Here is an 18,453-nt window from a genome sequence, read left to right as displayed (position 1 = left end):
ACGGTTTAACCTTGTAGTGCTAGTGTTGAAATAGAACCATTTGTAGTTCCCCCAAAGTCGCTCAGAATCTGTAGCTTTCACTTGGAATAGAACCAACACAATGACTCAGTGTGTGCTAAATGCCTAAAATTTATTCCCGAAAGTATTATCGACATTTAAAGGCATACTAAACCAAACGTTTGTAATCCCCGTTCGTAACCATCTGGAAAGGGGCGGATTCTAACTCTCGAACCGGAATCGACGGCGTTGTAGAATAGGCAAACGAAAATAGCAAAACAGCGCGACAAGTGGAAACGAAGGTAAGTAGGTGGAAATCAGGTGTTGGTACAGGCAGGCTTATCGGATGTGATTCACAGCCACGGTGACGCTTTTGTTGCAATAATCAAATTATCGTGCTATGGTTGCTACGACATGTAACAATATTGACGAACGAACGAACGAACGTGTACTTTGTAACTTCGCTGTGTTGCGTCGGGCGGGAGTTTTATGCCCATTACTGGGCTCTTCTTTTAGCAAAACAAATTACATCAGACTGACTGTGTTTGCTTGCAATTCCAGATGAGTTACGCATCATTCGACAATAATGCCACCACGGGCAACATTACCAATGAGGCGGATTTCCAGAAAACCGCCCAAATCGTGGTGGCCAGCATCCAGAAGATCCTGCAAAATGGTAACTATACATCGTAACAAATAGACAACTTTTCAGTAGGTGAAGCTTATCGTTTGTTTTTCTCCAGTTTCATCTATGCAACGTATGGTCAACCAGTTCGGCACGGCACAGGATTCGCCAGAGCTCAAACAACAGCTGTAAGTGTGCTGTATTATAGCGCCATTAAGCACATCTCAATCGTATCTTATCTCGATGGTTTACAAACAAAGCGCGTTACACGACATTTTGATACGCAATTCGCTATTTTTCATGTTGTCTTACTGTTATGAGTTTTATTTCGTGTTTAATCCGTTTTTTTCTTATTTCATCAGCCATCAAATACGATCCTATACACAGCAATTGATAAATGACACGACGAATCAGCTGAATGATCTGGTTAATTGCAAGGAACGTCACTTGAAGATCCAGCGTGACCGACTGGTGGATGAATTTTCGAGCGCCCTGAACGCTTTTCAGGCGGTACAGCGGAAGACGGTCGATCTTGAGAAAAATGCCATCCGGCAGGCGAGGCAAGCGAGTGGGGCTGCAATGGCCCTGAACAAACCGCCCGGTTCACATCATTCGAGCATGGGCTCGAACTATAACAACACGTCCAACAGTGGTGGTGGATCGATGTTTGAGGATAACTTCATTACCGGATCCCGAGGACAGACGCAGGAACAGCTCCAGGAAGAGATCGATCTCCAGGCGCTGGAGGATCAGGAACGAACCATCCGTGAGCTGGAGGTAATGCGCAAGGGCGTGAACCAACAGCGAGACGAATTTGTGCCCTTAACACATTATCATTCTTGTTTTTGTAGGAGAATATTGTTAGTGTTAATGAAATTTACAAAAAGCTTGGCGCACTGGTGTACGAACAAAGCCACCAGGTGGATTCGATTGAAGCGTCGGTCGAGCAGACGAGTGTCTTCGTATCGGAAGGTGTGCAGCAGCTTAAACAAGCCAGCCATTATCAGGTAGGTGTTTAAGGGAAAAAGAAGCAGAACAAAAAAAAAACATAAGAAACGTTTAATTACACTTTCTTTTCTTTCCTGTTTCCTGTAGAATAAAGCGCGCAAGAAGAAGCTGATTCTTGCGCTGATAGCAGCGGCAATACTAGCGTTCATAATTCTCATCATTGTTCTAAAGCGCTAATGGTGGAAACGGAAAAAAGAAAGGAAAAACAAATATGGCGAGAATCTACGTTATACATACACATATAGAACCAAGCACGGTTACAAAGAAGCGATATGGAAGGACGTCACACAATCCAAAGCTCTAGAGCAAATGTGCAATGTGTTTTGTGTTTAAATTATTTAAATTATCTTTTGTAGCGTGATCCCATTACAAGAATCAGCCAACCAGCCAGCACGCTCGCACGCCGCATTGGTCGCCCTTCATTTCAATTTCTGCGCGCTGCGATAGGAACGATTACGATTGTAGTTTAATAGACGAAAAAACTTGGTGTGGAGCAAAAATCATAACCGCCCCCTTTAACAAGCATTCCATTTCACGGATTGAACGGAAGGCAGAATGTTGTAAACGAATGATGGGCCATTGAAATGACTAAACCCCGATTTGGTGCATTGAATGTAAGAATGTTTTGTACAACCACATTGCCCACGATTTAATGATAATTATTATGCTCTATTCTTTTGATGCTTACTCTGAAATATATATATTCTTGTATATGTATAGTTTACAGCAGAGGTGGTGCATGCACCTAGTCTTTTCCAATCATTTGCTTTTACTGTAACAAACCAACAAATTATATTAGTATTACACCCTGTTTGTTTCATTTCTTTTGTATGTTATGATCTAATTTCTTCTTAGTCACCCATTACCATGCAAATGGACAAGTTGGCTAGGAATCGGGCCACGTATAATGAGACGCAAGCTTAGTTGGATATTGTATGGACAAATGCATTCGGAAGGAGACAACGTGGATATGCATGATAATAGCGAAACCCCCAAACACACAAGTTGAAACCTTGAGTAATTTCGACTGTGATACATCGGCGACACAAGATGCGTGAATCGTTTGGGATATTTTAGAAAGAAAAAAATATATGATTGAAAGGAGAAAAGAAAAACACACATCCAAAGCTACAAGGCGTTATGGAGCAACAGGCGTTCGTCATTTGTTTTTCTCAGAGCTTTTATTAATTTTATTTTTAAACTCATAAAATGTGACACACTTATAGGAAGACAATGCAAAGCTAATCAATAAATGGTACATGTTCTTCTCAGCAGTAACGTTGACTCGTCGTTTTCATTGTACCAAAGAGCTGCTACGCTTAATAATCAACAACGTGTTCCTCAAAAGCAGCTGGGAGATGGGAGATTTCAACTTTGGCAGACAACGAACATACAGCAGAAAAAGTTGGAAACATTACAAAGAACTTCAAAGTACGAAAATCCAATATCTTTTTTTTTTCCAATCCAATCCAAAATCCAATATTAATAAATCCCAATACTAATTGCAGCTGATTGGTGTCCCTAAAGCTTTCTCATTACATGCCCAGCCTGGTTTCGTCCGGCTATCAACTCATGTTCGATGATCAAACTTTTTTTATCGAGCAATAAGTGTTGTTCCTTCAAGGGTTAACACCAGTCCGTCTGTCAAAGCGTCTCGTAAATAAACACGCCGGGAAACAACGAAATTTGCTCGCACGTTGGTTACAGCATGAAATTCACCCTTAGTACCATTACCAAATGTTCCGGCCGGTTAGGCGTTCTGGGCGGCTTGGATCGATTGCCCAATCTGACCCTCGCGACACCGGCAATTATATTTCACACAAAGGTAAGCATCGATTTGAAACACACCCTTTATTATGCTCCCTTTTTCCATCTTGTGTTGTGTGTTTTGTAGGGAGGCAGCATACCGCATCTAAGCAAAGAAGCCCTACAGCATGTGTGCAATGAACCGACCTTTTTGCATCTTAGCATTTCCAACACGCTTCACATGGAAGATGCGATCCAAGCAAGCCGTATGACGATTGCAGAATTTATCGCACAAAACAACAGTGCCACGCTGCTGTTTCCTCGCGATCCAAGTGAAATTCCTATCCCGGGTGTACCGGAGAAGGATCTGGTGCCCATGTACACAAGAAATGGGCGAAGAAACATTAGCTTGGAACAATACATGACGCTGGTTGAATCGTTCCGACCCGACGCATACGTGCCGATGTACGATGGTGATACTGACATGAATAGTTCGAAGAAGCGTGAGCAGAAGTCTCTTGATCGGACGGAAAAGTTTGTGGAGCTTTGCCTGGAATGGCACCGTAAATCGGACACCTTACATTCGTGCTCCATTATCGGTCCCGTTGTCGGTGGGTATAACGAAAAATTGCGTGAAAAATCAATCGAGTGGCTGAGAAAATCGGATGAACTGTTTGCCGGGTACTTAATCGATGGACTGCACCTGAATGGTCCATCGGTGGCGCGTATGGATGGAACGGCCATGCTACCGATCGTCACAAACGTTTGCAAACAGCTGCCGGAGGGGAAGGTTCGCTTTTGTTTTGGTTCGTACGATCCATTGCTTGTGCTCGAGATGGTCGCGGCGGGAGTGGACATATTTGATACGAGCTACGTCTACCTGAAGGCGGCCCAGGAACATCGTGCCTTGGTGTTTTCATTCGATGTCACCTCTACCGAGCAGCATACGACCGAATTAGACACTACCGACACACGATGGGCGGAAGATTTTGGTCCCCTGTTGGACGGTTGCCGGTGCTACACGTGCCAGAAACATTCCCGCGCGTATGTGCACCATCTGTACAATACGCGTGAAATGCTTGGTCCTATTCTACTTATGATGTACGTTATGGAACCCTTCATGGACCGAATCTACCAACGCATGTTTCACCACGTGTTCTTTCTTTGTAGGCATAATCTGCACCATTACATCGAGTATTTCAAAACCATCCGGGAGCACGTGCAAAACGATACCCTGCCAGAGTTGAAGAAGCACTTGGCCAGACAGGAAATTCTCCCACCATATGAACCATCGAAAGAGGATAAAATTCTAACGCCAGCAGCGCAGAAAGACATCGTCGAGGTAGCCGAAGAATCACTCGACAAACAAAATAAAAAACAACGTGCGTAAAGCGATAACAACCATGAAATTGGTTTACCGTTCAATGACGCATACAAAGATAACATTCTAACGTATCTATTAGAAACCATAAACCATTCACTAGACATTTTTTTTACCAAGATTTACATACCGGAAACCGCAAAGAAAATCAAACGTCTACGCAATCGGACATGTCTGGCACAAAACTCATTGCCATTGTTGAGGACAAAATAGTCAGCACCCTTGTACACCTCATGTAAGGTGGTAAGTTGCGTCACCTATGAATAAACAACGGTTTCATATTTGTACATCTGCCACATACGATCTCACGATACGATAAGTGTTGACACCACTTGTTGAGGACAAGATGCGGCGCTTTAAAGAGTTAGACAACCGACTTATGCAGTTGCTTCTCTCTCAAAAGGGAAAAACTTCCAAGTTCTACAGTATTGAAAATGGTCCACGGAGCAGAAAACGGACAGAACAAACAGATATTACAATCATAAGAGACCGTTGAAATCTCACCTGGGACAGAAGTAACCATTGTCTTTGTTATTGTACTGTACGGTTTCACGTCGGCGTGCCTGAACATCAGGGAGTTTCATGTGTTCTTTCCAATTCGTGGTACCGCGGATGACATAAAGATCACCAGGAAGCACATCAAGATCAGTTGACGATGGTAATCTCAAGCTGGTAGAGAAGTCGAGAAGACCTTTCACGATCGAAATTTCGAATATTTTCCAAAATTCTGGAGAAGCACCCTTATTATGGGCTCCCCTCAATTCCAATTCCAAACGATCCTATATAAATAACCCAGCAATCAGTAAGTAGAATAAGTGAATACGCTATGACCGACATTTTTTTTTTTTGGGAATATCTATTACTAAACATATATTGAACTCTTTTAATAAGTGGCTGTACGTGTGTGTATGTGTATGCTTCTCTTTTTCTTTAACCATTTATCCAAATTTGCTGTGCAGGGCTTTGCATGGGCTTTGCCTCCAAAGCAGCGTTCCTTCTCTTACCCGTTGCCAAAGTGGCCATCGGGTGGAGTTTCAATTTGCAGTAAATAGATGATTTGGATGTTTTTGCTCTGTTTCCGTGTTTGTCCGGTTTTGTTTTAAATCCTAAACTCTTTCTATGCCACAAATTAAACATTCACGTTACGTTTTCGTGCAATCTTTTCCGTACTATTTAAAGGATCTGTTTTATTCCACTGTTCCGTGGCGGCATTGGGTATATGTATATGCGTGCAGGGTTGTAAATGTATCACTAATTTGCCCAATTTTCACCGTATTGTATGTACTATCTTTACTAAAGCATTAGCATTTTCGTTACTCGTAACTTGTAATCATTTCATATCGCAATCCACTTTTACTCATTTGCGGTTCTATATCCGACCCTTCTATTGTGGCCTTACATCTTTATAAATTAATTCTTACCTCTGCTCGGATGTGATGGTTTCTATATTCCCGTTTACAGTTTTCATTTTTAATTGCTACATTCAACCGACTAGTCTTCATATTGCGCCATTGTCTCACACGATTGCCATTTTCTTCAGCAATGTATCCTTCAATGCGAGGACACACATATAACTATATCTCTCTCTCTATATATATATATATATATATATATATATGTACACACACTCGCACACGAACATATGCACACTACACACAATTTACATTTGTAAAGAAAAATATATGCTGGGGGAAATGAAACATCCAGTAATTCAGTGTATGAAACACCAGCTCTGTTTCAAAAAAGCCTAATGACGCTTCTCATCTTTCGCTTATGTGCGGCCCCTACTGCCGAGAAGCGATATGAATTGGTTGGCATTGGTTTGCGTTAATGAACATATCTAGTGTTACAGTGGTACACACTCTATCAACCAATGCGCATACTAAGGCCCAAACGTAGTTAGTGCTCGCATGTCTCGTTACTGGCAATATCCTATTTTATAACATCTCCTAGTGCTACTGGAAACTATCGGGGACGATGGAGAAACATTCATTTAGAAGCCGGATGTCAACTCGTAGGATTTCGTTAGAAGGTTAGCCTAAGCAGGGTCTCAGTGTCTTAATGTGCAGTCTCCCTGTATATGCCAAGACATTACGCGGGTCTCCGGGTACTGACAGCTGTAGGCTCTCTCAGGAATGTGCTGTGTAGTTTGAGGCTCCAGTAAGTTTGCATACTGATACATATACAATTCTGTGTGTCGGGGATAGTCCTACCGGGTAGTCTGTAAAGGGATGCTTCTAGTAGGGCCACATTCAACGTCGCTCCCTTGCTTCCGCTCTAAACAGCCATTAATAATTTAATGTGCTACGATCGAAGAAGCGTTTTCATTGCCTAATTGCAATGTTCCGAGTGTCGTCGGGTGCCATTATTTCCTACCTACTGTTTACCCATCGCCTAAAACACTCATGTTATGTCCATCGTTATGCCTTCAATCATATTGAAGCGCATATTTAACATCGGTAAGGGTAGTGTTTATTATAAGCCATTTTCTATATCTTCCCCATCTTTACTATTCTACCAAGGACCGGCAATGAAGCTCATTCCCTCATTAAATCAAGGCGTAACTTAGCATCATTCCAACAATGCATGTTACTGCTAAAAACGAGACATGACGGTTTAGCCTCCCCGTAAACGATTTCGCTTTCGAGCGACACAACAACGCTGTGCGCTGTCTTCGCCATGCGTCGGCTGAAGCGTAGCATTAACTCCCGACGACATTATATACACCGAGTGTACACATACATCTAATATTCGTTTCCGGTAGTTCTTCGTCATGCCATTACTAACATTCCCTGGAGAATGAGCGGTAACCTGCTGCTAACCATGTCAGCACGACATACTCAACTGTGAGCAGTCCATCGAAGACGAATCATATCCTCAGTTCATTGCAAGCTGGCCCAATGTGATTACAGGTTTCTTGTCTATTGCCTCGCGGATTATTTCTATGATTCCTACGCGTACATCCAAAGATAGTAAGCTTATCGATAGATCATATGGATGCAAGTTAATACTGTCCCGTACAAAGTGAAATTACACAAAAGGCGACAGCCACCGTTTAAATACTGAGCAAAGGAGAAAAAAAGATGTTTTATGTGCATGCTGTAACTAATACTCTGGTTCTGGTTTATGTTTCTGTGTCGTGATGTTTCCATGTGTTCAGATTGATATGCTCACATCGAGGCGTTACAAGGAAGAAAAAATGTACATATGATATATAAACTAACTTTAAATAGAAACCTTTGCCATATGGCGCTTAGTTCGCATTCATGTTGGTTATCCCTAGCGATCATTTCTTCATTCTACCGTGAATTAATTGGCTGTTCAGTGGCCATTTTTCTTACCATAATGCAGAACATAAGAAGTTGCACGCACAGGAAAAGATCATTTTCATGTAGGGGAAAGGGTTGTTGGATTAATCCTACTTCAACATCGTGGCCATACCGGCGTACTTGCTATGGCTGGGAGCCTGATAGGACGAAGAAGACTGGGACGATGTGGATGCTAGATGGAGCGAAGACTTACCACGGCCACCACCGGCGCCACCTCCGCCTCCACCTCCGCCACCACTACTGCCAGCACTCGATTTCGATGATTTCTTGTTGGCGATACGATCCTGTAGCTTTTTCAACAGCTCTTCGATGTCCTCCAGCGCGTAGGTGTACGCCAGTCGACAGTTTTTCGTCTGGAGGCCTCCGTCAGCTAAATGCTTCACGGCATGCTTTAGGCAGTAGATGCGTTCCTCCTCATCTACCGTCGTATTGTCATCATCGTCATCATCAATGTTACTCACTTTTACCTTTACCAGCGAAAGGTACAGATTCGCCCTGCATCGTTCACATTCGAACTCGTCCAGTGAGGCGCTCTTCTTTTTCGACTCGATTCGTTCCGTTTTTGTTACGCCTTGTTCCTGGGTAGGTAAGAAATGGATTTTTTTTTTAATAAATCAAACCTAACATTGCCGTTTTTATCATCGCCTCCTTTACCTTGAGTGTTTGTCGATGCTGTTTCTCCTTCTCGTATATATCGACGATCATCGGATACGCTTGTACGAGCGTATCATGATTGCTGCGCTGATCGTTCGCGATCGCAAACAGCAGCTGTTCTACGGAAAACATCGTCGGTTCGCAGCTTTCTTGTATATCCTACAACAAAAGAGCATATTTGTCATTTAAACCACCGCGTGCACATTATCGCCCGCCACACTCTCTACTTACCCTAAAATCTTCCTTCGCCGTATCGAGCCAGCTGTTGGTAGCGAAGTAGACACTCTCCGACACCGCGTATCCAGTGCACAAGCTCGACGTGTATGCGCGCGGGAACACCACCACAAACTGTCCCGGTTGCTGTTCGGTGCGGCACAGGGAAACGCTCCGATCGGTCAGCATGTGCGGTGGTACCATCGCTGTGTCGCAGGGCAACCAGATCGTCTTGTTCTGGCAGTGCGTTGGCACGAGCACCGTCAGCGCCGCACGGAAGTTCGCGTTCTGATCATCCGGCACACCGTACCAGATCTTGTTCGCACCCGTGTGCAAGTACTCGATCCAGGGCAGCCCGTGCGGGTCGCGATACCAGCAGCAGGCACTGAACAGCATGCCCACGTGCAGTGTCGGAATCGTGATCCCCATAACCGGTCCAAGCGAGCGTAAAATCGATCCACTGTTGTTTGTCAGTACCTTCAGATTCCAGGGATGTTTCGCACAAGACGAGCCCTTCACCTTCGGGCTTGGAAATCCGTACCCGAACGCGCTCGAATCGATCGAACCGGAATGTACGCACACGTGGCTATCGCGGACGGCCACATGCCGCCAATATTCTGCCTCGATTTCTGCCACGTTCGGTTCACTGTTTCGGAACCACAGTGACATGGTGTTGCGTGCGATCCGGAAGAACTGATTCAGTGGCATGCTGCGTCCCTTCACGATGCACTCCATCGAACACTCGTCTTCGTCCTCTTCATCATCTTCGTCGTTCGAATCATCCTCGTCGGAATCGCCACTGTTGCGGATCTCCGATCCAACGCCCTTGTCCGCGTTCCGGCGTGCCTTTGCCTCCCGTTTCGCCCAGTCCGCCTCGACCTCGTCGAACAGCTTCTGTCGTTCGGCCGGCGAGAGCGTATCGTACGGCAACAGATACTTGCAGTAGATGTCGTCCAGCTTCGAGACGCGATCATGCGCCGCCTTGGGAATGCACATGTCCTCCGATACACGGGCCCACTTTTTCTTCTCAATTACCTCCTTCAGACCACCGAGTTCCTGTACGGTGTGGTAAAGTCGTGGCAGATCCACCTCCATTCCACCGATAACCGGTGGCGACTGTAGGTTAATGCTTTGCGTGGCCAGATATTTCTTGATCGCGGCGTACTCTTTCGCGCTCGGTCCCCAACGGTGCAGCATCTTGTGCACGTACTGATTGTACGCCATGAAACGCATATCGTCCGCAATGCGACATTCCGGCTTGAAGCTTGCCGGGGGTATGATGCGACAAATCCCGAACCGTGACGCGATCGGTGCGATCCGCTCGATGTACTCCAACGGATCGTGAAACTCTTTTTCGGTTGGTTTAAATACCGGCGCTTCCACCATCTGGGCTGGATCGTCACGACGCGGGAATACCGTATTGTTGTCCGGCTGGGGTGTTGAAACCGCCTCACTACTAGCAGCACCACCACCACGACCAGCCGTTCCTGCTTTTGCGGTTGTTTTACCGGTCGGTTTTGAGCGCTGAGATGAAAGAGACGAGTTGGACGCGATACGTGAAAGACCGCGTGACATCGGTTCGGCACTGGCCCGATCTTCTAGCGTTGGTGTGCGTGCATCCGTCGAGGGCGCCGGTTCCGTCTGGGCGGTAGACTTGAAACGAGATTGCAACAGGCCGATGGGAAGTAGTTTGGCTAGTCCCTCCTTGCTTAGTGCCGCTGCTGCACCTCCCTGTGCCGTCAGACTCTTTACCAACTCCTGCACGTTCATCGAGTCCGGCAGGGTGGTCGGATTCGAGCCCATCTCAGCCTTCGTGACCAGCTTGGCGTGCATTATAACACGTTGGTTCGGACCGTCCGGACCTTCCGTGCCGAGCTTAACCGCAACACCCTGGATGAGCTGATCGGCCGATTTGCCAGTGGAGCTACCACCACCCCCACCAGAACCACCGCCACCAGCCGTCGGACCTTGGAGTGGAATGTAAAACGTTTGCCCTCCACCACCGTCCGCCTCCGTGTCACTCGCCTCCTGTTTTACCTGTGTGTGTGCCCTGTCCTCTTCCTTTTTCTCCACATTGCCCTCCTCACCGGTGACTTCGGTCGGTTTTATCTTCTCGTCAGAATTGACCACCGTCCCGCCAACATTGCTCGCTTTCGCCACCACCGGTGGTTTCTGGAATGCGTTCTTTTCGTCGGCCACTGGCGTTGTATCGCGCTTGTTGTTGCCACCCCCGACCGTGGGCTCATCTCGGGCGGATGAATTACACGATTCGCGTCGTCCACCACTGGCTGCACCACCATGCTGCCGGCGGAAGGGTGTCGCAACGGGCATAAAATCTTCCTCCTTATCAAACGAATAAACGCTCGGTTCGTTTACAGGGGAAAAGGCGCCGAATTTGTTGCTCTGCGTGGAGGATGATCCTTGTCCACCGGTGGCTGCCTGTTTCGTGGAACCTGACAGCGAAGACACATGCTGTCCGCTTGGTGTGGGCGGCGTTGCTGCAGATGGTTGCTTGACAGACAGAGCCTCTTGCTTGTAAACGGGCGTTCGGCCTGTGGCATTCCGGTAGATTGGCTTCCGATCACCCGATGTAGTGGGCGTTGTGGCTGTAGTACGTGGTGTCGATGTAGCTGGTGCTGTGGGTGTTTCCGCCTTCGATTTTCGTTGATCCTTCGCTTCGCGTTGCTTGTTGCTTGTTGGCGTTGGTACGCTGGACACTTCCTTCGTCGGTTGTCCCTCGCCGGGGCTTTTTGTCGGTGTGTGTGTGCTACCTTTACCACCGCTCGTCGGTTTTGATTCTTGCGCCACCGGAACGATGGGTTCTTTTTGGGCCGGTTGGGAAGCGATATCTTTTTTCTCCACAGCGGTGGACACCGTTGTAGACACGGTTGGACCGCTTGCCGGAGTACGATCGGCGCTTTCCTCTTTACCTCGTCCGTTGCCCCCGGTTGGCGTGCTAAGTGGTGTGGATGTGGAAGCCATCATTCCAGCCCATCCGGAACAGGCGGCCACTGTTGAGGGCTGCGTCGTGGGTGTAGGCTGAGCAGCGGAAAAGGACGTCGACTGGGGCGGTGGTGTACGGGTGCCCGGTTCAACCACCTCCAAATCGTCATCCTTTAGATCGTCCTCGATCGGTGACCACGATGATTCGCAGATCCATTTCTGGATTTGCTCATGTGTCATGTTGACCTTTGCTTTGCGGCGATCTCGCGGCGAAAGAGTACCACCGAGTAGTGACTCCGTCAGGACGGGTGGCCCTAGCGGTGGTTTGTGCACGGAACCACACTTCCCAAGCGTACACTTCGTATCCAAGGGACCGGAACTTTGCGCCAAGCTAACGCTCGCTATGCCGAAAATCTTCTCCGATTCCTCCTTGCTTGGAAGCAAGTTACCCAGCAACGAAGAATGGGAACCGGTCGGTTTATCCGCCGCGTTCGGATCGGTTGATGAACATTTGTCGAATCCCTTAAGGAAATTGGGCTCATCGAGTGGTAGCGTAAAATCTTTAGGCGCGCTTGCAGTAACTGTCCCCGTTGCTATCGTCACCGCAGCGGATCGATTAAAAGGCATAGCGGTTTCCGGCTGGGGCGCGTTTAAAGCTGTCCCCGTGGGGGATTTATTCAAAGACAGGTAACCGTCGGCTGAAACATTGTTCACTGCTGTGCCGGAGGTGGTTCCAAGCGTCGGTTTTATGGCACGGGTAAACGGGGCCTGCTGGTGCTGGTTCGTTGGCGTTGTTAGCTGCAGAAAGGATGACGGTTGCGTCGGTATGACCGTCGGGATGTTCAACATTTGCGGTATCTTTATCGGGCTTTCGGCCGGTTCGACTGTGGTGGACAGCTGCGTATTGTCTAACGATTTGTTTAACCTCGACAAATTCTGTCCCTCCGATGTGGTGGGACTTTTCAGATGATCGGATGAAAGGGCTGGAGATTCTACCGGACTGTTCAGAGCACTGTTTGTGGTCATTTTTGTGGGAGTTCTCGTTACGCTCCCAACCACCATATTAACACCCAACGTACCGTTTTGTTTAGCTGTACCGGTTGGCGACGAATTAATGTTGTTGGTGGTTGTTACCGATGCCGTTGTCGCTGTTCCCTTTTTTGCTACCGTTTGCTGCCGAACCGCTTCGTCACTCCTTGATACCTTTTCGGGGCTTTCGTTCTTCTCGGGTGATGAACCTGTTATGGTCTCATCCGGAACGGACGCTTTCTTTGCATTCCTACGTCCGGCGGGTAATTTGGCTGCGCTTGCCTTTGCTTTCGTAGGCTGTCTGCGCGTTTGTTGCTGTTTGCGCTGAAATTTACTAGCCAACGGTTCCTCGTCGGAATCACTAAAGCTTTTCTCATTTATTTTAGTGTCAGCTTCATCAACCGGTTTCTGCTTGCCTGCATCATCCACCGAAACGGGTACTAATTTTGCTTCGCTCGTTGATTGACCTTTCTTTTTCGCTTTACCGGCACCCTTGGGTGCAGTTCCGGATGTTTGCTGCTTTGCGTCCCGTGACTTACTGACATTCGCCTTTAGTTCGTTTTCCATTCGCTCCAGCTTGCGCACATTCGGCAGCTCAAGACTGTCCAGTGATGATGCATCATCATCCGACTTGTCGTCATGGTTTAATTTTCTACCGATCAGCTCCATGTACAAGGTGGCCGCTTCCTTCGTTTTGCGCGATGGCCTCGATGTACTTAGCGATTCCACCGGTGTCGATGATGCCGTTTTCGGTTTCTTTTCCTCCACTTCTGGCGTTGATGTGCCGTCTCGGGTTGAATCGATTGCGGGTGTTTCCCGTTTCTTTCGTCCACCCGGTGCCGGTTGCTTACGGTCGAACGGTTCCACACTTTCCGATGAGAGCGGCTCATTCTTCAGCTCATTGTTGGATTCTTCTTCTTTAGATGATTTAGCTACCTGCTGCTGTGGCTGTGGCGGTTCTTTCCGTTTTCGTCCTCGCTGTTGCTGCTGTTTCGGTAGTTCTTCCACCTTCTTCGCCGTACCTGTTTCGCGCAACTCGGACTTTCGCGAGCTTATGTCCGAACGACGGCTTACGACCGACTCGGAGCGGCGTGTCTTTTTATCCGGCATTTCGTCCGGATCCTTCTCGAGTGTGGCCGGTTCCGATTTGCGGCTTCTACCGGAACGGGTCGTTTTACCGAGCTCGTTAGTGGCTACCGTATCTGAGGAACGTTTCTCCGTGCCCGTGGCTCGCGATAAAGGTTCATCATCGTCGGAAGAAAAATCAACCCGTTCCTGCTGCTTCCGTTTATCTTTCACTGTTTTTATCGTCTCCGGTTTGGCTGCCACTGCTGGAGGCGGATTCCGCAGTGCGGACAACCTTGTCGTCCGCTTTTCTTTACCTTCTAAATCGGAAACAACGGTCGCAGGCTGTTGTTGCTGTGTGGGTGAATTCTTGGGAGTTTCTTTTACCGATTTCTTCGAACTCGCGGTGCTTGTACTGCGCGTTCCACTCGGTTTGGTAGCATCTTCGACAGGTGAATTCGGTGGAGGTGAGCTTTTACCCGCTTTGTTGGGTGTTTTACTTTCAACTGTTTTATCCGGTGATTCTTTGCTTGCGTCTTCTTGAACACTTGCAGTTTTTAATGAATCACGCTTTGTATTCCGAGCAATTTTTGTAGGCGATCCTTTGGCACTTTCAACTACCGGACTTGTGGCGTGAGTTGTTCCACCACTACGTAATCCACTTTTTCGTTTACCAACGTTTGGTTCCTCAACGGAACCTTTTTTGTCCTGCCTAGTCTCTTCGTTTGTACCATCCTTCGTTTCGTCCTCTGCTTTAACTTCATCCATCGCTTCATTTTCCGACCCATTCGCCTCCTCTTCGTCATCTTGCTCTTTTCGAACTGGTTTCGAGGGAACGCTTGAAGACCGGGTAGTTATTGAAACATTGCCACGGCCACTCTGCCGCTGGCCATGTGTCGTGGCTCGTAGTTTAGCCACTCGCTGATCATGATACTTTTTGCGTAGTGCCTCCATCTTATCCTGCGTACGTTTCCGATCGGATCGTGTCTCTACGGGAACCGGATGTTGTTCAGCACGTTTGCGGACAGCGAAAGGGATGTACGTTGTAGCGGGAGGGGCTGTCCCTGACGTTGAAGTTATTTGTTTTTCCTTAGTTGCAACCGGTTCGTTTTGCACGGTTTTAGTCGAAGTGGCATTGTCTTGCTTTTCTGGCGTTTGTTTTGGTTCGATTATCTTAGAGGAAGTGGAACAGGGTACCGCAAGAGCGGGTGCTACATTCGCCGATGAGGCTGTCTTTGATGGTGGTGATTTTAGCTTGGAACTACCCGAACCACCGGGTGTGGAAGATTGTCTTCCACCGGTGCTACTGTTTCCCGCATTTGTAGTCGCTCCAGAGTTGGTTTTATTGAAATAGTCTAACGCAGGCGGCAATACCGGCGTTCCACGAAAGCACAGGAATGTAAGGAAATCTTCCGTGTTTGGTCGCATGTTCGGTAACAGTTCCGGCACTTGTGGGTTGACATCCGTACCAGTCCCACTGCCGGGTACGGTCGGTGTTGTGCCATTTCCCGTCCCAGAGTGTGAAGCACGATTCTGTCCGTCTTTGCCGGGTGTGGGAGGTGCAGAAGAATAGCTAAGGTAGGACGAAGAAGCCGTTCCCTGCCCTTGAGCGAATTTTCTCTGTGCGTGCACTTTCGGGCTGAAAGAGAAGATGAAAATAAGGAGTCTCTAGCATTCTTAAAACAAACGCACAATTACGTACCGTTTTGGAATTTCCGGTGGAGAAAGATCACGCTCTGCTGCTACGCTGGTGATGGGGCCGTTAGATCCGCTGCCGGATGACGGATTGGTGCTGCCGCCACCGGCTTGTGCAATGGCGGACACTTTACGCCGGCGTTTACCTTCCTTCGAAACGACCATTCTCAACGGCACTCGATTGCCACCGACGCGATCTACGAATAACCCGGCTGGCCGATTTGTTGCCCGGTACTGTTGCTGTGCTTACCAAGGAACCGAACGGCAACAGTGGCAGCAGCTCGCGCTTACCTCTCCAAAGCGTAGCGCAACCGGAATGATGCTAATTTTACCGTTTTGCGGCATGTACGCGTCACAGGAAAGACACCACTGAACAATTTTCCCTTTGCAAAGGCCCTAGATTTAACACGGCTTTCATCACTTTCCACCTTTGACTCAACATTTCCGATAAAGGAATATGGAAAAAATCAAAACCAACACACCAACGCCAGACCAACGCATCAACGCTGCAGCGGCACGGTGTCGGTGAACAGATCCGATTTTCTTCGCCCTTTTCCCTTCACTCACATACCCGCGCGGTACCCGTTTTGTGGTTCACGAACTGCTTGTACGATTAAAGTATCACTGTAAAATGCGAATATCACGATGGAAGAAAAATTTGCGATCACGGATATTATTAGCAATTGTCTAGAACTCGGAAGAGAGGAAGCATCACAAAAGTGATATCCGAAGGGGAAATTCGCTATTCATTTGGCAAAGCGAGTTTAGTGTCGTTTACACTATGGAGTTAGCGACGCGAAAACGGTGCGAGATAACGCCAGTGTGGTGTTTCTTTGTCGAGCGTAGTGAGCTTGGCAGAAGCCGCCTGCCAACCGGGACGTTTGATGGTTTCTCGCGTAAATCTCGCGTAGTTTTTGGAAGGGGTAAAAGCGCCGTAAGTGAAGCAGCAATTCCCGACGCGCATAATTTTGACACATAACGTCAACTGAATGTAACGCTGTCATAGGCCGGGTTGCCAACAAATCGCTAAAAATATGTTCATATCCGATTTTCATGAATAAAGTTCAATTTATTTTACACCTTCCGAAGACAGGGTTAATTTCTATCAAACTGAATCATTAAATATGTTATTTTTGTATAAGAAAATATCGGTAGTGCTTGATGAATATAAGAATAATTGGTGATTTCCTTTTTGCCAATTTTGAATAAAATTTGATCAACCGAATGACTCTTCGATACCCACTGTGATGCCGACTGTCGAGCTGTGTGCGTTTGGAAAAGCATGTGTCAAAAAATGGCAAATCAGATTGCGTAGCAAGAGCGTCCCAATAGAATTAATTACGATCTCGAATATCTTAATTCCTGCGCTAGATCGGCACCAACTTCATTAACTTCGAGGTTAAACTCTACATATCGCAATCGATTTCCAATGGCAGAAAGCGCTGGGGAATGGTGCTTGATAGAAAGTGATCCCGGGGTATTCACAGAACTTATCAAAGAGTTCGGTAAGTGGTCCAGGTTGAAATTGTCCAGCAAAGGCACGCTTTTTTTTGGTTCCCGTTAATGAATTTCCAATGGTACAATTTCAGGTGTCGATGGTGTGCAGGTCGAAGAACTCTGGAGCTTAGACGAGGACAGTTTTAAAGATCTTGAGTAAGAGCTTCGACTGTATCCAAAGATTGCGTTGCTTGGCCGTTTTTAAAGAGGCCATTTCTTTCCATCATTTCCGTTCTAGACCAGTGCACGGGCTAGTGTTTCTATTCAAATGGGTAAAGGACGATGAACCGGCTGGTTCGATCGTCCAGGACAGCCGGCTGGAGAAAATCTTTTTCGCTAAGCAAGTCATCAACAATGCTTGCGCTACACAGGCCATTCTAAGTATTCTGCTGAACGCAGCCCATGCGGACATTAGTCTAGGTACTACGCTGACGGATTTTAAAGAGTTTGCCTGTACCTTTGATGCGTATAACAAGGGTCTCGCGTTGAGCAATGCCAGCCAGATCCGCACCGTGCACAACTCATTCGCCCGGCAAACTCTGTTCGAGCTGGACAACAAAAGTTCCGGCAAGGAGGATGTGTTTCATTTCGTCGGCTACGTCCCAGTAGACGGCCGGTTGTACGAGCTGGATGGACTGAAGGAGGGTCCGATCGATCACGGTGCCGTCGGTCCCGGTCAGGATTGGCTGAAGGTAGTGCGGCCTATCATAGAGAAGCGCATGTTGAAATACAGCAAAGGGGAGATCCACTTCAATCTGATGGCCATCGTGTCCGATCGACAACTCATTTATCAAAGGCAGATCGATCAACTGTTAACAGCGGTTGAAGGCGAGATGGAAACGGATGCGAGGCAGGATAAAATCAACCACCTGAAAATGCTGATCGATGACGAGGCAGCCAAACGTAAGCAATATAAAACGGAGAACATTCGCCGTAAGCATAACTATCTGCCATTCATCGTGGAGTTGCTCAAGGCGTTAGCCGAAAATGGTCAGTTGATGCCGCTGTACGAAAAAGCAAAACAGCGCGCCCTGGAACGAGAGGCAGCTAAATCGAAGCAATCATAAAATGGTTCCTTCTTGCATGCATTTTCATTTCGTAATAAACTTTTTCTACACCAGTTGTTATACAGCATGTGCTTGCGTGCCTTCTTTTCAAGCAGGAGGGTTGTTATTTGAGCAAGTTCTTTGTCTGTCGGCTCATAGGCAGCAAAAACAATGGTAGGTGCATTTGGCAAATCATTCTGTTTGGCTAAGCTAACCGGCAATTTC

At 47.3% G+C, this 18,453-nt stretch overlaps 4 protein-coding genes across 4 annotated transcripts; 3 read left to right on the top strand and 1 right to left on the bottom strand.

Moving 5' to 3' along the window:
• Nucleotides 1–558: 558 nt before the first annotated feature.
• LOC128712200 (syntaxin-7) lies at nt 559–1,807 on the top strand. The gene is made up of 5 exons (XM_053807095.1): nt 559–673; nt 741–810; nt 985–1,399; nt 1,474–1,629; nt 1,718–1,807. Exons 1-5 carry the CDS (start codon nt 559–561, stop codon nt 1,805–1,807), a joined length of 846 nt encoding a protein of 281 aa, XP_053663070.1.
• Nucleotides 1,808–3,338: 1,531 nt separating this feature from the next.
• LOC128714438 (queuine tRNA-ribosyltransferase accessory subunit 2) lies at nt 3,339–4,766 on the top strand. The gene is made up of 3 exons (XM_053809313.1): nt 3,339–3,455; nt 3,525–4,477; nt 4,547–4,766. Exons 1-3 carry the CDS (start codon nt 3,339–3,341, stop codon nt 4,764–4,766), a joined length of 1,290 nt encoding a protein of 429 aa, XP_053665288.1.
• A 3,409-nt stretch (nt 4,767–8,175) lies between these two features.
• On the bottom strand, nt 8,176–15,850 carry LOC128711839 (mucin-17). Its single transcript, XM_053806725.1, has 4 exons — nt 15,693–15,850; nt 8,972–15,629; nt 8,741–8,899; nt 8,176–8,664 (listed from the first exon to the last, which is right to left on the bottom strand). The coding sequence occupies exons 1-4, from the start codon at nt 15,848–15,850 to the stop codon at nt 8,176–8,178; spliced, it is 7,464 nt and encodes a 2,487-aa protein (XP_053662700.1).
• Nucleotides 15,851–17,114: 1,264 nt separating this feature from the next.
• On the top strand, nt 17,115–18,249 carry LOC128711573 (ubiquitin carboxyl-terminal hydrolase isozyme L5). Its single transcript, XM_053806455.1, has 3 exons — nt 17,115–17,190; nt 17,275–17,338; nt 17,421–18,249. Exons 1-3 carry the CDS (start codon nt 17,115–17,117, stop codon nt 18,247–18,249), a joined length of 969 nt encoding a protein of 322 aa, XP_053662430.1.
• The last annotated feature ends 204 nt before the right edge of the window (nt 18,250–18,453 follow it).

This window comes from Anopheles marshallii, chromosome 3 (genome assembly GCF_943734725.1).
Source record: "Anopheles marshallii chromosome 3, idAnoMarsDA_429_01, whole genome shotgun sequence".
Classification (NCBI taxonomy): Eukaryota; Metazoa; Arthropoda; class Insecta; order Diptera; family Culicidae; genus Anopheles; species Anopheles marshallii.
This window is presented reverse-complemented; position numbering and strand designations above follow the sequence as displayed.